The sequence below is a fragment of the Rhineura floridana genome, chromosome 6, assembly GCF_030035675.1.
Source record: "Rhineura floridana isolate rRhiFlo1 chromosome 6, rRhiFlo1.hap2, whole genome shotgun sequence".
In the NCBI taxonomy this organism is placed as follows: domain Eukaryota; kingdom Metazoa; phylum Chordata; class Lepidosauria; order Squamata; family Rhineuridae; genus Rhineura; species Rhineura floridana.
The window spans coordinates 11,436,310-11,457,354 of NC_084485.1; the positions used below are offsets into that span (position 1 = coordinate 11,436,310).

Below are 21,045 nucleotides of genomic sequence, written 5' to 3' on the forward strand. Positions count from 1 at the left end.
AAGAGCTGGAGGGGGCACCAGGTAGGTGAAGGTGGCAACTTTGGGCACTGCTCCAATGAATGCTGTAACCCCGCTTGAATTCCGCACCAGGAAGAATGTACCTACCGTACACACTTGGGTCTGTGTTCTCACTATCTGGTGTAAGTAACTTTTTTCCCCAGGAACTGTATGTCACTTTTTTTTGGTAGCCTTGAATTATTGTTGTCAGGGCCGGTGCCAGGGGGTGGCCAGGTTGGGTCCTGGGCGAGCGCCCTTGTGACCCAGAGGGGCCAATGAAGGTCCCCTCCCTAGGGTGGTGCTCCCATTCCATGATCCGTGGCAGGGTTGGGTCCTGGAACCCGACCTACCACGGGTCACGAAGAAAGAGCTCCCAGGCACACACACACAATACAGACAACGTGGGCTTCAATAAGCCCATATGCACGCCCCACCTACCTCTCCCATCAGTGTGCATGCTCTGTGCATATGCCTGCCATCACACACAATGGCAGCACGGGCTTCCCTAAGGGGCTGATGCGCTTGCCACCATCTTGGTTGATTCAGGGCATGTGCGCTATGCGCATATGTCATTCATACGTCACGAGAGATAGGTGGGGCACGTGGGTAGGCTTATTAGCCCCGTACTGCCTGTATTGGGGGGTGTGCATTGGGCTACAGTGCCATGGGCCCGGGGTAGGCTGGTGCCTAAGGGCCCAGTCATACCTGGCACCGGCCCTGATTGTTGTTATAGATACAGATAAAAATGCAAGGACAACAAACAACTTTTTCCAACATTATCATTACTAAACTAAACGTATTTAAAAAATACTATGTTGCTCACCACCCCAATCGCCCAGAGATCTCCAGGGGTCCCTGCACTTACCCAGGGTTTTATTTCCTTGGAAAGAAGGCCAGCGGAGACTGGGGTGTCTTTATGAAACATGGTTGATTTATTTACACACATTCCAACGTGAGCTAAAGATGACAGGTTTTTATTTCAAAGCATCAGCAGTCCAATATCTTGCTTTTCCATCAGGCTTACAGGAGGCATCCTAAAACCATGGTGCAGGGAGCCAGCCTCCCTGTGTGTCTCCAGCTCCCAGCCCTTCCTTAGACTCAAAAACACAAGCTTCTCTTTTCTGGGGGTGGGGGGCTCTCCTGAAGAGTTTCAATAACAATGGGATCTCCCTGGCCCATTCGCTAGTTAATGGGCACTTGGCAGACCCATTAGTCCACCTGGGCGCTCTATCACTCTATTAGACTAACAAAAGAGACTCATCTGACCAGCAGAGCAGGTTTCTCCACTGTAGAGCCCACCTCTAGGTGCACGGTTCCAAATCGGGCTGGAAGGGGACTCATAGAAATCATCTATCTTAACCCCAAACCCATAACAATTGCAAGCCTAAACAGCTGCTGTCCTGCCCTGGAGTGCAGGCGGGCACTGAAAACCTCTGCTAGAGTTGCGCAACTCTGACACAGCAGCAGGGTGCACCCAGCCAGAAAAACAAGAGGCATGGTGGGGGGGGGTAGCAGAATTGCGACTGGCATGACACTGAGCCTCAGAAGCCTTTCCTTCCTGCAGCATGGTTCCCAATTGTGTGGAAAGGGAGTGATGGGTTCAGTAGATGCCTAGAGGCATTCTCGTCATAAGAGATCACGATGATTCCAGTGGCAGCTAGCCTGACACACCTTCCAGACAGCTCCAAGCAACAGGTAGGACCTAGAGGCAAATGCCCTCCCCACCCTGGTGTTCTTATTGACAGGTAAACTGCCTTTGCTGATGGAAGCTCCTTTCCCAGAGTCTAGCTTAAAAACTGGTTTCCTTAGCTGCACTCACTGTACCCGGATATTTTGGCTTGACTTCACAAGGTCTGGTTATGAGCGCTGCCGAAGCCATGCTCAAACTTAGGCCTGCATGGAGTCGCACGTGCAAGAGGGCGGGGCACTGTTCCTTGGGGGTCCTACACAGAAGACTCCAGTCATCTGGAGATGGGGAGAGAGATGAGATCTTACTGGGAAGAACCTTTAAAAGGCGTCATTTGTCAAGGCAGACCCAAAAGAAAAAGCAGCCTCCTAGTCCATGAGTGTCATTCATGCTGGGGGAAGGAGGGAGGAGAGAAAGAAATGCAAGCATAGCACATGTGCATAACAGCACCCAGCTGCCCTCTGCATTAGCTACATTCATGTGATTTTGGTTGTGGAGCAGATTATCGCATCCACACAACACATTTAAATGCATGGCTTCCCCCAAAGCATTCTGGAAACCAGTTTCTTAAATGTGCTGGGAACTGTAAGATCCACACTATACCTTTAAGCACATCCAATGTACATTTAAAGGACATGACTTCCCCCAAAGAATCATGGGAACTAGTTTGTTAAGTTACCTGGAAAGTTCATAGAATCAGAATAGTAGATTTGGAAGGGGCCTATAAGGCCATCAAGTCCAACCCCCTGCTCAATGCAGGAATCCAAATCAAAGCATTCCCGAAGTGTCGTAGTTGTAGCTTTGTAAATGGAAATGCATTGTTCCCAGAATTCTTTGGGGGAAGTTGTGTGCTTTAAATGTGCGTTGGATGGAATTTAAACATGCAGTGTCAGCAGATTCTTTGTGGCCAGCCATGGGCTTTAAATGTGCTTAAAATGTATAGTGAGTTGTGCTTGCAGGCCTCGCTCATTTAAGGGTTGAGCTTCTATTGCTGCATTTTAAAGCACAATATTTTACAACCCCGATAGTTGTGCAGTGTTCTAAAGCACTATTTGGTAATATTGATTGTTGTACAGAAAGGTGGATATAGTCCTCAACTTTTTCAGACATGTGACACAGCTTTAACCCAAAAGTGCTTCTTGGGAACCATTTCTTATTTTCTTATTTATTTTACCATATATTAGTGTGGGGGCAATGCTGCAATTCCAACTCATCTGAAGTCAGGCTGCAATCTAATAGTGGGTTACCCTCACCCAGCTGTTGCAGCCAGTGCAATACTGGATCAAGGTGGTTGCAAATGATTTCACCTACACCTTCCCACCCTGCACCACCAGAATAATGATAATTTTAAAAAATGTATAGCCATTACAGAGAATAAACTAGAGCCCTGCAGTCACGATTACTGCAATGTGTTATATGTGAGGCTGCCGTGATTGAAGACAATCTGGAAACTTCCGGTGGTGTAATGGCAGCACAAATTTTAACAGGGCCGAGACATCACAAAAATGTAATAACATAGAAGGCTGCTTTATTCTGAGTCAGACTCTCTGTCCACATCATCATCATCATTCATCATTATCATTTTATTTGTATGCCGCCTGTATGGTCAGTACGGTCTTCACACTCTGGGGTTTTAGACAGGGCCCTCATCCAGCTCTGTCCGGAGTTGCCAGGGGTTGAACTTGAGACCCAGATGTTCTGCCACTGAGCTATGGCTCATTCTGCAATAATGTTGCTGGCTCTTTCTTGCCTTCCAGTTCATTTCAAGGTTCCAATTCAAAGTTCCAGTTCCAATTCAAAGTGCTGGTCTTGATAAATAAACCGCCTGCACAGCTTAGGACCTCAGTATCTAAAGGAATACCTCTTCCCTCATGTGCCAGCTTGTCCCTTAAGATCATCAACCTATGATCCTTATCCAAGTGCAGAGTGTGGCAACAAAAGGGGCTTCCTCATGGTGGCCCCCCAATTGTTGAACAGTCTCCTTACAGAAACTTGCCAGTTGACTGCACTGCACAGCAGTCTTTTTGATGCTGGGCCAATACTTTTGTGTTCTCCCAAGTCTTTAAACATCCTCCTGTTCTTACTTAGCTTTATGAAAGTTGTTGCTGCTATTACATCTCTTTTTTGGGCAGTTCTGAGCTTCTAAAAGATAGTTTTAGGTTAGCTTTCGTTAAAAGCAAATGGATTGTGGTTGCTATTCATTTTTCTTGCTTCTTCTGGTTATGGATTTTAATGTGGCATTTTAGGCATTTTCCTCTTTTTAAAAAGCTGGATATAAAGTACTGCAAATAAGAGGGCATCTGAGCATGTGCAGGATGCATCTGTTCTAAATAGTTACAGTGTCCCACATGTCTAGAACTGGAGTTGCCAAAGTGGCATCTGTGGGTGACGTAGGGTTGTGTTCAACTAATTTTTACTCAGAGTAGACCCATTGAAATAAATGGACCTAATTTAGTCATGGCCATTAATTTTAATGGGTTGACTGAGTAAACATTAGTTGAAGACAACCCAATGTGCCTGTCTGTCAGTACCTCCTATGGCGCCTGCAAAAGGTCTCAGTAAATATTCCCTCAAAAATCCACCATGCCTGAGAGACTGTTTCTTGTTCCTGCTCAGTGCTTGTTTGCACAAGGGCTGTGAGCACACTAGTCACCTACAGTGAAGCATTTCCATTGGCCACACCTGAAGGGGCAATGGATTGATCTGCCAATTAATTGTGAAATCTGTTTTAAGCTGTTTTAAAAAAGAACGCGAGCCACACCCACCAGGTTTTACAGTAAAAAGGGGCGAGGTTTGACTAATGCCGTGTGCCTCCGTTTTCAGAAGAGAGAGGTGGAGATGCACTGAAATCGGCAGAACAGTAAGTGTGTCTCTACCATAGCTCAGCGTCTCCAACATTGAATCCTGGCAACTGTAGTTTGTTACAGGTGCTGAGGATAGTAGCTCCATGAGGGGTAAACTACAATTCCCAGGATTCTTGGGGTGTGTGTGCTTTGAACTACTTTAAAGGTATGGTGTGTATGCAGCCCTTCAGCGAGTTCCAAAGTCAGCACGATTTGCATCCAGAGCCCCAATCTTGATGAAGGGAATCCCCGGGCATATTGCCTTTCTGTTTCACCACCTTCTTCCTTTTCTTATCTGCTGAAGGAGCAACAACAGGGCAGGGCTGGGTTATGTTGTTGCTTTCTCATAGAGGAAGTGGAGAAGGTTTTTATTTCAGAGTCTCCTGCTGGCAGCCTCTACCTGCTGATGATAAAGACAGTTCAGCAGGATTTACAAAGACTTTCCCTGAAGTATATTGGCAAGGGTTTGTGACCGAGGACGGGCGTTTGAAAAGGATTCCAGGCTAGAACGATTGTGAAGTTGTGTGTGGTGTGGTGTGGTCGTGACATAAGATTTCACACAAATACGCACAATCTCCTCTAAGCTCTCAGCTCCCTTGCGTTGACATCATGAGTTCCAGACCAGTCCCACCACCGCGGCAGAGAAACAGAAGCTGCCTTTACACCAGCCTGTGGGATTTCAAAGCTATGACAGAGACTGAATTAAGCTTCCGGGCCGGAGAGCTATTCCAGGTGATGGAGAAGAATGGAGAGTGGTGGTGGGCCATTAGGATGGATGCCTCCGGGAGAAGTTTTGAGGAAGGCTACATTCCATACAACTACCTGGCCGAGCAGGAGACTGTGGAAGCAGAGCCGTAAGTACACACATGTCTACAGACACCCTTAGCCAATTCCAGGCCTTTAGCTAGGGGGATGGGGGGGGGCGCAGCCTCCCCTAATTTTTTTTGCAAAAAAAAAAGATTTATAACGGGGGAGAAATCTCCCCCCACCCAATCTGAATGTTTAGGCTGGCTACGGGCCTGTCCAGTTGTAAATGAAAAGGGGGGGGGAGAGGAGAAGTGACCCTTGTGTGCTTTGGGCTTAGCCCCCTCCCCTCTCAATTCTGGGCCAATAAGCTGGGGTGATTTGTTTTGATATGTACATTAAATAAGATTGGCTTGATGTAACATCAAAAACGAATGCATGTGCATTTTTGCTGCTCCGCAAGCTCAGCCTTGAGAGCAGAGAGCGGGGCATACGAGCGGGTTGCAATTGCATCCCCCTCACCAGACCACTGCGGACATTATCTCCTGTCTCCCTTCCAGTTACTTACTATACTTTCTAGCCTCTTTTCAGCTAAAGGAAGTGAAGCTTGCTCTAAATGTAGAATGAAAATAAAGCTCAGAAAGGCACATTCTGCACACCTCCTTTTATGGGTTTTCTGCTCTTGTGCAGAACTGCAGAATGTCTGCAGGGCAGGATAAGAGCCGCTTTGTCAGTGTTTGTCATTTCAGGCCATGCTTATATATATTGAACCAGAGAGCTGTGAAGGTGGGGGGGAAATCCAATCCGACTCCCTGACCCGAGTTTCTTATTTTTAAAAAACACCTGTTCCACTTAATTGTGCAGTTACCATTTTTTTCGGTGCTGCTCACAGGAACATGGGAAGCTGCCTATCACTGAGTCAGACCATTGGGCCATCTAGGTCTGCATCGTCTACACTGACTGGCAGTGGCTCTCTAAGGTTTCAGGCAGGGGTCCCTTCCTGCCCTACCTGGAGATGCCAAGGATTAAACCTGGGACCTTCTCCTTACAGATACTGTACTGTTTAGCTATAGCTTTTCCCGACATGCATTGAATACTGTTGGCTTTATATATATTGTTATAAATTTACTGTTTCTTGTTTTTATTGCCTTGTTGTATCCTGCTGTGGGAGTTTTATGGAAGGGCAGCATAGAATCATAGAGCAGTAGAGTTGGAAGGGGACTTTAAGGCCACTTAGCCCAACCCTCTGCTCAATGCAGGAATCCAACTTAAAACATTCCCGACAGGTGGCTGTCCAGCTGCCTCTTGACAGCCTCCACTGTTGGAGAGCCCACCACCTCCCTAAGTAATTCGTTCCATTATCATACCGCTCTAACAGTTAGGAAGTTTTTCCTGAAGTTCAGCTGAAATCTGGCTTCTGGAGCCCATTATTCCGTGCCCTGCACTTTGGGATGATCAAGAAGAGATCATGTTAAATAAATAAAACAGGCACTTCACCATACTGAGAACCTTGAAAATGTGAGCAGGGGCACAGGATGCATTTGAAGTGCATTTGTAGTGCCCTCCAGATGTGGTTGGATTTCAGTTTCCATCAGCCCCAGCCAGCATGGCCAATGGTCAGGGATTATAAGAGTTGTAGCCTGGAGGGCCCTACGTTGGCAATCCCTGAGCTAGGGAATACATATCCCATCTTCTTCATGAAAGCACTTTAATAGTCTATCAGTGCCTAATTAGTTACTGATAAGGATCCATGATAGGTCAGTGGGATTCCACGGTGCAGAGGCAGCATGGTTCATTCTGTGCTAGTAAATCCCTAGAGGCATCTGTCTAGGGTTCAAGCCATTGTGGAAAGCCCTCTGCTAGACTTAGGCGGACCTTTAGGTCTGATAGGAAGATAGGAAGCAACGTTATACTGAGTCAAGCCCATTGGTCCATCTAGCTCAACATTGTCCATACTGACTGGCAGTGGCTGTTCAGGGTTTTCAGGCAGGGTCTCTCCCACCCCTACCCAGAGATGCCGGGGATTGAACCTGGGACCTTCTGCATGCAAGGCAAATGCTCTGCCACTAAGCTACGGCCCTTCCCTGAAAGCAAAGCAATTTCTTACGCTCCTTCTATAGGTGGTTTTTTGGGCAGATCTCCCGTTCTGAGGCAGTACATCGGCTGATGTCGGAAGAGAACAAAACCGGGGCCTTCCTAATCCGAATCAGCGAGAAGAAAGGGGCCGAGTATGTGTTGTCAGGTAAGCCTATGGCCATACTACCCTGAACACGCCTGATCTTGTCTGATCTCAGAAGCTAAGCAGGGTCAGGCCTGGTTAGTACTTGGATGGGAGACCGCCTGGGAATACCGGGTGCCGTAGGCTTAGAGGAAGGCAATGGTCAGCCACCTCTGAATACCTCTTACCATGAAAACCCTATGAATACACCCAAAATAGATTCACAGGGTCGCCATAAGTCGTGACCGACTTGAAGGCATATAACAACAAATGTGTTGTCAGGTAAGGATGTTTCATTTCTTCCCTTTCTCACTGAAGTGACCAGCTGCAAGCGAGGAGAGAACTCCTCTAATTTCCGTATCTCTCCAGGTTAGGTTTAATATATGTGTATGTTGCTTCCCACTACAAAAAGCCCCAAAGCTATTTACGATGACGAGAGATCAACTATATCTATCTTTTTGTCATTTGTTACTACTGTTTATTGGGCATTCTTCAGCCATGGCTCTCAGAGCAGCTTACAAGTTTAAAAGAAAACCAAAAGAAGACCACTGGAATCCTTATAAACAGATCACAGTAGGCTATTGAATATCCAACATAAAGCAAAGACGAAAGTAAAAGCTAAAAAGCTAACCAAAAAAAACCCTTTAAAATGCCTGGGGATTTTTTAAAAAGTTGTTACCTGGTGCCCAAAAGAAAGTAAAGATGGTGCTGGGCGAACCTCCCTCAGAAGGGAGTTCCAAAGATCAGGTGCCACAGTGGAAAAGGTCCTCTCTCCGATTACTACCCACCTTACATCTTACAGCACAGGAACGCCTAACAGGGCATCTGGGGGCAATCTCAACATCTGGGCGGGTTAACGTTTAGGCCTTTGTAGGTTAACAATAGCACTTTATGGTGCCAGGAAACAGATTCATCGTTGTGCCAAAGCAGGGATTTTGTGTATCTGTTCTACTGAGCCCTGGTGCTGCCGCGTGACCAGCTTCCTTGGCCAAAACCCCTCCATAACCTTGGAAGGCACAGGAGCGTCCTTTGCCCCTGGTCATCCTCGATCTATTGCCTCCTGGCTCCCCACACAGCTGGGATAGATATGGTCTTAAAATGTGAGCTAGAAAAGAACATTTCCCCAAATCCTGTCCCACACTCGAGCATGAAGCACGGTAGATGGTGTCCCAGGCAGCAGAACTGTGTGGGAGATGGCAGCTTGCCCAGTTTTCATGCAGGCACTTACGGGAACAGGAAGATAGCAACATCTTTAATGACCTGGGTGTTCCCCTCCCCCTTCCCCGGCTTCTTTATTGTTCCCTCTTTTAATCTCTCTTTTCCGTGATTTCGCAGTCCGAGATGAGTCACTGGTGAGGCACTACAAGATCTTGCGCAACGCCCAGGGAACTTTCTGCATGAACGCCAGCAGATCCTTTCCAGATCTCTTCTCCCTGATAGAGTATTACAAAGGGAAGGGGCTCACCCATGGCCTCCAGCTGTTGGCCCCTTGCTACAAGGTAAGCTTGGAGGCGGCAAAGCGTGCTTTCTTGCAAACCAACACAGGCAACATTTACACCCACAGCTACGTTTGGCTTAAATAATACTACTGCTGCTTTGTACAGGGCTTTCAAGCATTCAAAGTGCTTCATGTTATCTAGTTGTTAGATAACGTGTCAGTATTGTAAGTCAGTATTGTTATTATTAAACTGCACACACACACCCATTTTACAGACGGAGGGACTGAGGCTGAGAAAATGGCTCGTTTAAGGTTATCTAGACCAGGGGGGAACTTCGGGCCCAGAGGCCAAATGCAGCCCTCCAGGCTGATCTGGCCCTTGGGAATCTCCCCACTCCAGCTGCACCCACGTTCCTCAGGCCACACCCCATAGCAATTCTGCTTTGCCCCCTCCTTGGGTGTTTCTGAATGGTTGGAAAGTGCCCTTGAACCCCGATGATTCCTTTTGCTTGCCTGGATAGAGGACAGAGAGGGGCATATGTGTAGTGTGTGTAGAAACTAGCCTCCTGTGCAAAGGTAATGTTTACATTTGTTGCTCCGCCCACTTTTGCCTCTGGCCCCACCCATGGGGGTGGCCCCCGAAAGGTTGCTCAGAAAGGAATGTGGCCCTCAGGCTGAAAAAAGTTCCCCACCTCTGACCTAGAGAGTTTGGGCAGAGGTGAGATTCAGACCAAGGACCTCTTGATTTGTATAGGTCGGTCTCTCAGCCCCTCTGCCACACCAGCTCTCTCTTATCAACAGAACTGGCCCAAGACATTTTGCTGCCTGAGGCAAAGGACAAGAAGGCCTCTCTACCTCCATTCCATCCACAAAAGCTGAGTAGACTGACAGTGGCACCTTATTTAGTGATAGGGCAGTTCCTCCGCTGCACCCAAGGGCGGCAAGCTGGCTTAGGGGCTGGCGGGCAGACAGACACATCTCTGCCTGCTCTCTGCCTCTCAGGATTTGCTGCCTCATGGTAGGGCCGGCCCTGGTTATCAAGAAGAAATGGCTCCTCGCCTATCCTGTCAGAGTAGATGGAGACACATTTGATAAAAGGAAAGAAGGCCTACAGGTGTCAGCCAGCTAGAATTTGACTGGCCCAACCAGAAATTCCAGTTGCTAGGCAGGAATCTGGAAAGCTGGTTTGTCCAGGGGAGGGGGACATCTTGCCGCCCGGGGCTCCTACTGGGAGGAAGGGCGGGATATAAATCTAATTAATTAATTAATTTTATTGCTGTTGTAATAATAATAATAATAAGTCCATTTTTGTTGTTAATTCCCTATTCTGGGTGTGCTTTTTTTAAAAAAAGAAAGAATCTTTCCATGGGGGTACTCTGCCATATTTAAAATCACTTCATTCAGAGGTGTGAGAGCTTTTTTGAAACCTTAGCCTTGCTATATTATATTTAAAAGGTGGACTTTTAGTATGATAGGGAGAAATACAGAGTGTTATCTGCTGCTTCAGATTTTATTGATTTGCTCTGTTTTGTTTTGTTTTTTAAATAATTTTATCTGTTTGTAAGCTGTCCTAGTCAATGTTTTTTTAAAGGCAGGGTAGAAACAGTTACAGTAGGGCCCCACTCATACAGCGGGTTACGTTCCAGACCCCTGCTGTAAAGCGAAAACCACTGTAAAGCGAAACCCATTGAATAGAATGGCACGCGATGCCCGAAAACCACCATAAAAGCGGAACAAGAGCCGTATGAGTGGGGCTTTAGTCTAATTGCGTCTAATTGAGACCGCTGTATTAGCAAATCGCTGTAAAGCGAATCGCTGTAAAGTGGGGCCCTACTGTATTATAAATCAGTCCATGAAAAGATCAGGGAGGAGGCAATGACCTTTAACAGAGAATTTTCAGTACCCTTATGAAATTAAGATTCCCAGGGTTATTTGGGTGTAAAGCATGACAGTTAAACTGTATAAAACCAAAAGATCGGAAGTGGGGAACCTGTGGCCCTCCAGATGTCGTTGGACTCCAACTCCCATCAGCCCAAAGTCAGCATAGCCAATTGTCAGGGATGATGGGAGTTGTAGTTCAACAACAGCTGGAAGGCCACAAGTTGCCCATGTGTACATTTATTATTACTATAGTTGTTGTTTAGGCATGAGGCATCCTGAAGTTATTTACGATATAATAAAAACATATATAAAACAGTTACATATATAAAAACAGTTAAAACCGTTGCATATATAAGAACACTGCTTTTGAAAAAACAAATAATTATAAAAACAGTTTAAGACAGGTGTGGGGAATGTTTGGCCCTTCAGATGTTGCTGAACTATAGCACCCATATCCCTGGCTACTGGCCATGATTGCTGGGGCTGATGGGAGTTGTAATTCAGCAACAACTGGAGGGACACAGGTTAGCCACTCCTGGTTTAAAACAACAACTGCACATAGATAAAATTAATTAAATCCAATTCAGACATCAGCTGGGATAAAGATATCCATTTAGAAGCGGAATGTCTTTGTATTGTAAAGATATCCTAACTAGTATAAGGGTGCAGTCTAGCAAGGCAGGGTGAAACCAAGTGAGCATTGCATTTCTTTATAAAAAAAAAAAGATTAAGAAGAGGAAATGAAAAAGAAATGCTTTGAAAGTCTTTCCTCAGGGTAAACCTTATTTCATGGAAGTTTGCCATTTCTTTTTTTATTCCAGCAAGAACCCACAGCAATGCCCCACTGGGATGACTGGGAAAGGCCAAAGGAAGAGTTCAGCCTTGTCCAGAAACTGGGCGCAGGTTACTTTGGAGAAGTCTATGAAGGATACTGGAAAGACCGAGTCAGAGTTGCAGTCAAAGTGCTCCCCCGAGGTGAGAGCTTGGCTTTACCTAGGAACATAGGAAGCTGCCTTTGCTATGCCAGGTCATGCCATATGTCCATTTTGCCCAGAACGTTCTGCAGCAAAGGATGGGGAACTGGATCTGGCAGGTGGGCTGGATATACCTCCCCCAACCTCACAGGCCAACTTTGACAGGTGGGTGGGTACCTGACATCCCAGTGATGTCAAGTGACCTGTTTTCCTTTGCTTATTTGTCAATCACCTGATGGTCTACCCACCTATCACATGACATCAGAGGTTCTTTTTTCCCTTGCCTGCATGGTTTGAAATCAAACCACACAGGCAAAGGCACTGCACTTTGCAAGCGCCAACAATCAACTGATTGTCAGTACTTACAAAGCCCCGTGCCTTTACAAGCACCAAGGATCATGGCGGCATTTGCAAAAAGCACAGAACTTTGCAGGTGCAGCTGATCAGAAGTGCCTGCAAACCCTGCAGGAGCTGCATCTTTACCTGCCCCACTCCTGGTGGTGGGAATGGCTTGGCCCAAATTTGACCTCTCAGGCCAAGTGAGGAGGCCTGGTGGGATGAGGATACAGGGTGGTGTAGTGGCTAGAGTGTTGGAGGAAGACCAAGGTTCAAATCCCTACTTGGCCATGAAAGTTGAGTGACCTTGGGCCAGTCACTGTCTCTTAGCCTAAGCTACCTTACAGTGTTGTTGTGAGGATAAAATGGGGAGGGGGCAACCATCTATGTCAACTTGAGTTCCTTGGAGGAAGGGTATCGTTTACTTCTAATAAATAAATAAACAGGCCTGAGGGCCAGAGGTTTCCCATTGATGGTCTGCAGCCTGGCAGGATATCATAATGGGCTCCTGTGCTACTGTCAGTATCGTCAGCTTCCCGTACAATACAGAACCCTTTGCCAAATCACAGGGGGGTGTCCACATCCTTCCCTAGTTGGAGAAGAAAAAACAACAACCCAGAGTTGGCTCAGACGGTACTATTACATTTCCTGATGAAGAAACGGCTCACCATTTTTTCCTTTACATGTATGTTTTTTGTTTTTCAGCTGATTTGACGTGCCAGGACATGTTCAGAAATGAAACTGAGGCTATGAAGAAGCTGAGACACAAGCACATCCTCTCTCTCTATGCCATTTCTTCTCTTGGGGATCCTGTGTACATCATCACAGAGATCATGAGCAAAGGGAACCTGCTGGAATTCCTCCGAGGTGAGGCCTTTAAATGTTTCATTCATTGACAGCAGCACAGCCATAAGTCTGTTCATGCATTACTTACATGTAGGGCACTCACAGTTTCAAGCCTTGCTCCTGACACTGTGTCACCTCCCTCTGATGCCTACGTGTTCAGCGCAGTCCAGGGTTATTGCCTGCATACACACCATATATTTAAAGCACATCCCTCCAAAATCATCGTTAAAACTGTCGTTTACCCCTCACAGATTTACAGTTCCCAGAATCCTTAATAAACTACAGTTCCCAGGATTCTTTGGGAGGAGCAGCATGCTTTAAAAAGTGCTTTAAATGTACATGGCGTGTGCAGCCTTCTGGGGACATTCCTAGGCCTATCCGGAGATGCTGGGAAGTAAACCTGGGACCTTCTGCATGCCAAGTATAGCTCTGTCAGTGAGCAATGGCCCTTTCCAGCTGCTTTAAAATGCCTGGGCAAAAAAAGCCAGTATTTTTCTCAAGCTGAAAATAGTGTAATGTGAATGCCAGTCAAGCCTCTTTATGGAGGATGTTCCTAAGTCAGGGTGCCACCACTGAAAATGCCCTCTTCTTCACGCAAGGGAAACGCACTTCAGTGAGTGACAGTACTCAGAGCAAGGCCTCAGTGGAAGAGCTTAATGTATTGGCAGAGGAAGGAAGGAAGGAAATGATCCACACATATCCACAAAGATTAATATGTTGGAGAAATATGAGCCCTTTTCATGCCTTTCAGATGCACATCTGTGTCAGCTGCTGTTGCATTTGTCACAATGAAGAAAAAAAGCCCGAACAAAACTTTCAGAAGAAACTTGTGGCAAGAGATGGGTCCTAATAAACATGCCACCCTTTGTGCTTCTTTTCAGGTTCCGAAGGGGAGCAGCTACAAATATCAGAGCTGGTTGACATGGCCTCCCAGGTGGCCAATGGGATGTGCTACCTGGAGATGCAAAATTTCATCCACCGAGATCTGGCCGCCAGGAACATCCTGGTTGGGGAGAACAACATCTGCAAAGTGGGAGATTTTGGGATGGCCAGGCTTATCAAGGTAATTTTACCTGGGATTGAAAAAAGGAGGGTAACAGAAAATACAAAGGTCAGGTGTGTCACAACAGCCATTCAAGCTGTGATTGTGCCCTGGCTTGTGTTTACTTTACATTAAAAAGTGGAATTCTGCATCAAGGCAATCCACAGTATGACACCAAAATATGCTAAATTCTGTGGCTCATGTACATTATGCAGATTTGCATAATTTGACTTATTTTGCTTAATTTATACAGCACCAAAATATGCTGGATTTTGTGGCTTGCATGTATTACACTGATTGCATAAATTGGTTTACTTTGCATAATTCCTTCTATATTTGTACCTTTTTTGCATAACTTGTTTTTTGTTTGCTTTCCATTGGGAGGGTAGAGGGCAGAGGCATAGCCCCAACCATTGTTAAACCTTATTCAGCCACCCTTCTGAGATTGTATTTTTATTTTTAAATCTGAGATTCTCAGGAATCTGAATTCAGCAGCAAATAGCACCCTTTTTGTTGTTCTTTTGCATGCTCCTGCTGAATCGCACTGTTAACTTTCCCTGATGAAAACTTGTCTGCCAAAGCCAATGTGCCTCTGAATACTAGTTCCTGGTGTGCAATAGCACAGGAAGGCTGTTGCTCTTCTGTCCTGCTTGTGGCATTTCCAGAGGCATCCGGCTGGCCATTGGGTGAAACAGAATGCTGAATGAGGCAGGCCCCACCTTTGCCTAATCCATCAGGGACTATCAAAGGTTCATTTTTCGATCACATTTTTAATGCTGGCTGTTCCTCTGACAAGCCCAGGGTGGCATATGTGGTTCTGTCTCCTCCCACATTTTATCCTCACATCAGCCCTGTGAGGTAGGCTAGGATAAATCAGATTGAGTGCTCAACGTCACCCACTGAGCTTCACAGCTGAGCGGGGATTTGAACATGTGCTTCCCCAGGCTTTGTCCGATGCTCTTGCCCAGCCTTTCCCAACTAGTGGGCCACCAGATGTTGTTGGACCACAATTCCCATCTTCCCTGACCATTGGCAATGCTGGCTGAGGCTGATGGGAGTTGTGGTCCAACAACACCTGGTGGCCCACTAGTTGGGAAAGGCTGCTCTAGCCACTACATCACACTGACTTTCCCCATGTTCTCTCCAAACCCCAACTCTGAATCCATCATTGGCCAGGGCATCGCTATGTCCTATCAGACTACTTCCACTGTTGGAGGCAGGATGCCTCTGAATCACAGCTTGGAAAAGTTACTTTTTTAAAACTACAGCACCCATCAGCCCCAGCCAGCATGGCCACTGGATTGGGCTGATGGGAGTTGTAGTTCAAAAATAGTAACTTTCCCAAGCTCTGCTCTGAACGTCAGTTGCTGGGAATTGCAAATGGGGAGAGTGTTCTTCTGCTGAGGTCCTGCTTGTGGGCTTCCCGTGGGCATCTGGTTGGCCACTGTGAGAAGAGGATGCTGGACTGGATGGGCCCTTGCCCTGATCCAGCAGGACTCTTCCTATGTCTTATGGAGGCCTGCAGGTGAGGTCACCCCTCCCCACTCTACCTTTCATACACCAGCCCACCAGGGGAGAGGGTGGATGCATTGCACAGTGGTAGCCAACAAGGTGCTTTCCAGGTGTTGGACCAGAGCATCCATCATCCTTGACCATAAGTCATGGTGGCTATGGCTGATGGGAATTATAACCCAGCAACATCTGGAGGGCACCACATTGGCAACCCTGGCATTCCGTTAACATCTGCCAATTCCTGCTCAAAAGAAAAATCAGCTGCCATGCTATTGTTACACAGAGATGTATGCCATGAGCACTTTTGCCCTAACTTGGAAATGTGTCCCATTGAACTTAGTGAGATTTACTTCCACGTAAATGCATAACATTGGTATGTATGGGAGGGAGAACAAATAATAATAAGAGTGCACTGTTGTTGAGCGTTCAGAGGGTTTTGTTACACGTACAGTTCTTCTGTTTTTGCAGGATGACATTTATCTCTCTTACTCCCACAACCTTCCCTACAAATGGACAGCACCAGAGGCACTCTCCCACGGACGCTACTCTGTCAAATCTGATGTTTGGTCCTTTGGAATCCTTCTCTATGAAATCATGACCCTTGGCCAGAATCCATATCCAGGTATGTCTTAGGTTCAGGGCTCCATAGCAATCTGCCTTATACTGTATCAGACCATTGGTCCACCCAACTCAGTATTGTCTACATAGTGTAATGTGAATGCCAGTCAAGCCTCTTTATGGAGGATGTTCCTAAGTCAGGGTGCCACCACTGAAAATGCCCTCTTCTTCACGCAAGGGAAACGCACTTCAGTGAGTGACAGTACTCAGAGCAAGGCCTCAGTGGAAGAGCTCAGTGGCAGCGACTCTCCATGGCTTCAGGCAGGGAATCAATCCCAGCCCTACCTTGAGATGTTGGACCAGTGACCTTTTGCATGCAAAGCAAGGTAGAGACATGCTCCCTGTTCTGCCCATTCCAGTGCGTGTCCACCTCTCTTTTCTGAAAATGGAGGCACACGACGCTAGTCAAACCCTACCCTTTTTACTGTAAAACCTGGTGGGAGCAGCTTGAGTGCATTTTTTGTAATTGCTTCAAAGAGATTTCACAACTGATTGGCAGGTCAGCCCGTTCCCCCTCCAGGTGCAGCCAATGGAAATGCTTTGCTGTAGGCGACTGGTGTGCTCACAGCCCAAGATGCTTTTCCACTGACATACGGTCCTTTCTGAAGGGCCACCCCAAGCCATTTTGTTGGCAGAGAGAAGACAGGACCTGTCACCATTGCAACCCACACAGCAGGTGGCTGGGGGTGATGGGAATTGCAGTCCAAAACATCTAGAACACTGGCCTTCAACCTTGGACCCCCAGATGTTCTTGGACAACAACTCCCATCAGCCCCAGCCAGCTTAGCCACTGGCCAAGGGATCATGGGAGTTGTAGTCGCAGAATAACCGAGGACCCAAGGTTGAAGAGCACTGATCTGGAAGGCCCCAAGTTGGCGAAGGCTGCATTACATGGCTAGCCTGCTCACTTATGGATTTATTTAACAAAATATATATACCGCTTACATTGTAATAAGACCTCAAAGCAGTTTACAAAAAAATATTAAAATTATAAATTAAAAAACAGTTTAAAAAACAACTAAAAACATTTAAAAGATCATTAAAATTAACAGAAAACTAAGAAGAGATTAAAACATCTCAACATCTATATGTCTGAATAGGCTTGCCTAAGCAAAAATGTTTTAAGCAGGTTGCATCATGCAACTAGGATCAATATTCTGCTTCCGGCTGCACTTTGAAGACTTGGGGGATAGGTGAAGTCAGGAATTAGTGCTTGACGTGTTGACCCTGGCCAGAGGCGGGGGAGGAGGGTGGGAATGTGGGCTCTGCTTCATATTGGAAAATATCTTGATCCATCACTGCCCCATTACCTTCGTCAAAATGTAGATTGGAGAAGGGCCGTAGCTCAGTAGCTGAGCATCTGTCTTGCATGCAGAAGGTTCTGGGTTCAGTCCCCAGCATCTCCAGTTAGGTCAGAGAGAGACTCCTCATGTAAAACCCTGAACAGCCACTGCAAGTCAGTATAGACAACTAGTGAGTTAGATGGACCAATAGTCTGTTTCAGTATAAAGCAGCTTCCTTTGTTCTTAGAGCGGATGTTTCTTGGACCTATCTTTTTGCTTATTGTACTCTGCAAAACATGATCTACATTTCTGGTGAAATGGTTAAAAAAAGAAAAAAAAAGTAATAAAAAACAACAGAACATAAGAACAGCCTGCAGGATCAGGCCGGTGGCCCATCTAGTCCAACATCCAGTTTGACAGTAACCAGTCAGATGCCCATGGGAAGCCCGCGAGCAGGACCTGAGCACCACAGCACTCTTCTCACCTGCAGTCCCAGCATCTGGTATTCTGAAGCATACTGCCTCCGACAGTGGAGGAAGAACATAACTGTGATGGCTAGTAGCCATTCATAGGCTAATCCTCTTTTAAAGCCATCCAAGTTGGTGCTAGGCTAAATTCAGTAGCACCTTGCCAGGCTAACTAAACATTTTTTTTATTTATTTTAAATGATGTGAACAATATAATATTAATCTCCTTTTGCAGGTATGACCAATAGTGAAGTTTTCAAGCATGTACAGACTGGTTTCCGGATGAACTGCCCTCCAAAATGCCCAGCCACAATGTACAATATCATGCATAAATGCTGGGACCTTAATCCAAAAGAAAGGCCGGACTTCAAGCATCTCCAAGGGCAGCTTCAGAGTTTCACCAACTATGAGAATCCTGAATGAAAGAAGTTTTTTCCTCTTAGAACCATAGAACAGAATCATAAAATCGTAGCGTTGGAAGGGGCCTACAGGGCCATCGAGTCCAAACCCCTGCTCAATGCAGGAATCCCACTTAAAGCATATCCGACAGGTGGCTGTCCAGCTGCCTCTTGAATGCCTCCAGGGTTGGAGAGCCCACCACCTCCCTAGGTTATTGGCTTCATTGTTGTACCACTCTAACAGTTAGGAGGTTTTTCCTGATGTTCAGTTGAAATCTGGCTTCCTGCAACTTGAGCCCATTACTCTGTGTCCTGCACTCTGGGATGATCGAGAAGAGATCCTGGCCCTCCTCTGTGTGGCAACATTTCAAGTACTTGAACAATGCTATCTTATCTCTCCTCAGTCTTCTCTTCTTTTAGCTAGTTAGCACATTTAGCTAGTTTGCTAATCAGAATATCATGGGGCACTTTGTTAAAAGCTTTGCTGAAGTCAAGATATATTATGTATGTCCACAGCATTCCCACAGTCTACCAAGGAGGTTACCCGATCAGAAAAAATGAGATAAGATTAGTTTGGCAGGATTTGTTCTTGATAAATCCATGTTGTCTTCTGGTAATCACTGCTTTGTTTTCAAGGTGCTTAGAGATTGACTACTTTTTAATCTGCTCCAGGGTTTTCCCAGGGATCGATGTCAGGCTGACTGGTCTGTAGTTCTCAGGTTCTTCCTTGCTGCCCTTTTTGAAGATAGGGACAATATTAACCCTTCTCCAGTCATCCAGCACTACACCCATCCTCCACGATTTTGCAAAGATACCTCCTCCTCTTTCCTTAAAATGTTGCAAATTCCATATGAAAAAGAGACCCCCTAGCATATTGAAAATCACATACACTTAGGGCATAAGTGAGTAGGCTCTGGGCTACTGTGCTAGTGCAGACTTTGATCGTGGAGATGCAACATTTAATGTGACGCGTCCAACTTTTATTGCCCTCATTGCAACAAGATACGAGCATAAGAAGCGCCCTGCTGGATGAGGCCAATCAAGTCCAGCATCCTGTTCTCACAGTGCCAGCCATCACTACATCTTGTAGATAGGAATGGCAGAATCTGGGGGCATGTCCATATAACTGGCACTCATGAAGATCCATGGGTGTTCATTTGGATATAAAAGCTATCATGCAGAAGAAAGGAGAATCTGTGTGTCTCTGGATTGGAAAGAATCAGAGAGGTGAAAGAACAGACATCCTCTTGAAAATGAAGGCTGTGTTCCCAGAACAAATCTCAACATATTTGTGTGTTTTCTGCATTGTCTGATGATGCCACTCACAGATTTGCAGTACTCATCGTGGAATGTGAACTTTTTCACGTTTATAGTTGTGGAGAGAACTTGCCTCCCAGGAGGGAACTCTGGATGCTATATTTTTCTCTGGACGAGTGGGTACTTTTGGAATTTTGAGAAGGGGCCATGGATGGCAGTCACAAAATGGTTGCCAAATGTAAAAGAGCAGAAAAAGAGACAGGACCACAAAATGGTGCGGGCATCTTCCCTCACCAGCCCCCAATCAAAGGGGGGGGGAATGCACCTATTTCAACCACCGGCACACTCACAGAGAGGTTTTTGCACCTGTTCAGAACAGAAGAATGGGTAGGTATCTAGTCCTGGCATTCAGTGAAATGTGGGCATGTTTAAAGGGGTGTGTTCAATGTAGGAGAAGCCATGTAGGAACTGAGCAGGAAGAGCAAACAGTCTTTCGTGCATTGTGGATTTTTGAAAGGATATTTACTGAGACCTTTTGCCCTTCTGCAGGTGATGCAGGAGGTAGTGGTGGGTAAACTGGCACCTGCAGATACTGCATTGGCAACCCCTGCTCTATGCCAACAAACATGGATGTCCTTGACTGATTATCTCATGTGCTCCTTTAGAAATGCACCTGTTTAATGGAAGAACAAAATGTGCGTCTAGCAGTAGGTTTTACCAGATTGTTCAGACCAAGTGACCACATTTCAGGGGACTGTCATTGCTATTTAAAATGGCTCGTTGCAACCTGGTGCACTGCATTAATCAGCTATGCATTTTTTAAAAAGTGTATTAAATGACATCAAAAAGTTTTCTTGAAGTGGCCAAAGAAAATAAATGTTGTGACATCATACGTTGTTGTTGTATGAACTCTTTGCATTACAATATGGATTCTATTTTTTCCCACTAACCCTCACAATTTCCTGTTTAATCAAATAATGATGCTCTAAAGTTCACAGGCTAACAGATTAACAGAGCAGCCTTACCTTATACTGATGGCAGGCAGGGAAGGAAGCACACACACCCCAAGCATGCCCATTTCCACAGATGAGCTGGGGAATTTCCAGTGTGTGTGCCATCCAGGGAATGCCCACCACCTTGCTGGAGCTAAGCCAGGTCTGAGTTGAGTCAGTACCTGGATGGGTGACATTTTAGGAACCACATGTATGCCACCTTGGATTCCAAGATGGAAGAAAGGTGGGATGCATACGTAAGGAGATAAAAATAAATATTATTACATTTATATCCCACCTTTCCTCCAAGGAGCTCAAGGTGGCACACACCTTGGTCACCCAGCAAGCTTCATATTGGGGATTTGAACTCTTGCCTCCCAGGTCCTCATCCAGCACTATAACTACATAAATAATGCTGCCATCTCTGCCCGCAGAGCAGCACTTGCATTGCTTTTCCAGGCCCCTCAAGCTGGCTTTCCTGTGAAGATAGGCTTGCTTCCATAAGCTGTCTT

General features: G+C 46.1%; 1 protein-coding gene and 1 non-coding gene across 3 annotated transcripts; both read left to right on the plus strand.

Annotated features, from left to right (window-relative positions):
* Positions 1-1,674: 1,674 nt before the first annotated feature.
* Positions 1,675-20,421, plus strand: PTK6 (protein tyrosine kinase 6). Of its 2 annotated transcripts, none has more exons than XM_061630246.1 (9): positions 1,675-1,692; positions 5,112-5,381; positions 7,392-7,513; positions 8,825-8,988; positions 11,630-11,783; positions 12,824-12,985; positions 13,846-14,027; positions 15,987-16,140; positions 18,122-20,421. In XM_061630246.1, the coding sequence occupies exons 2-9, from the start codon at positions 5,137-5,139 to the stop codon at positions 18,307-18,309; spliced, it is 1,371 nt and encodes a 456-aa protein (XP_061486230.1). In that variant the 5' UTR covers positions 1,675-1,692; positions 5,112-5,136; the 3' UTR covers positions 18,310-20,421. The 2 variants fall into 2 exon arrangements, with proteins under 2 accessions (XP_061486230.1, XP_061486228.1); XM_061630244.1 differs by lacking the exon at positions 1,675-1,692 and adding an exon at positions 4,487-4,544.
* Positions 7,518-7,636, plus strand: LOC133388089 (5S ribosomal RNA). The gene has a single exon (XR_009763658.1). It is a non-coding gene; the product is annotated as a 5S ribosomal RNA (ribosomal RNA).
* Positions 20,422-21,045: the final 624 nt, after the last annotated feature.

Excerpts from the sequence above, each read along its gene's own strand:
- PTK6 (XM_061630246.1), top strand. The coding sequence starts at position 5,137 with ATGAGTTCCAGACCAGTCCCACCACCGCGGCAGAGAAACAGAAGCTGC. Across the intron at positions 11,784-12,823 it reads AGTCAAAGTGCTCCCCCGAG|CTGATTTGACGTGCCAGGAC; the intron begins GTGAGAGCTTGG and ends TTTGTTTTTCAG. Across the intron at positions 14,028-15,986 it reads GGATGGCCAGGCTTATCAAG|GATGACATTTATCTCTCTTA; the intron begins GTAATTTTACCT and ends CTGTTTTTGCAG.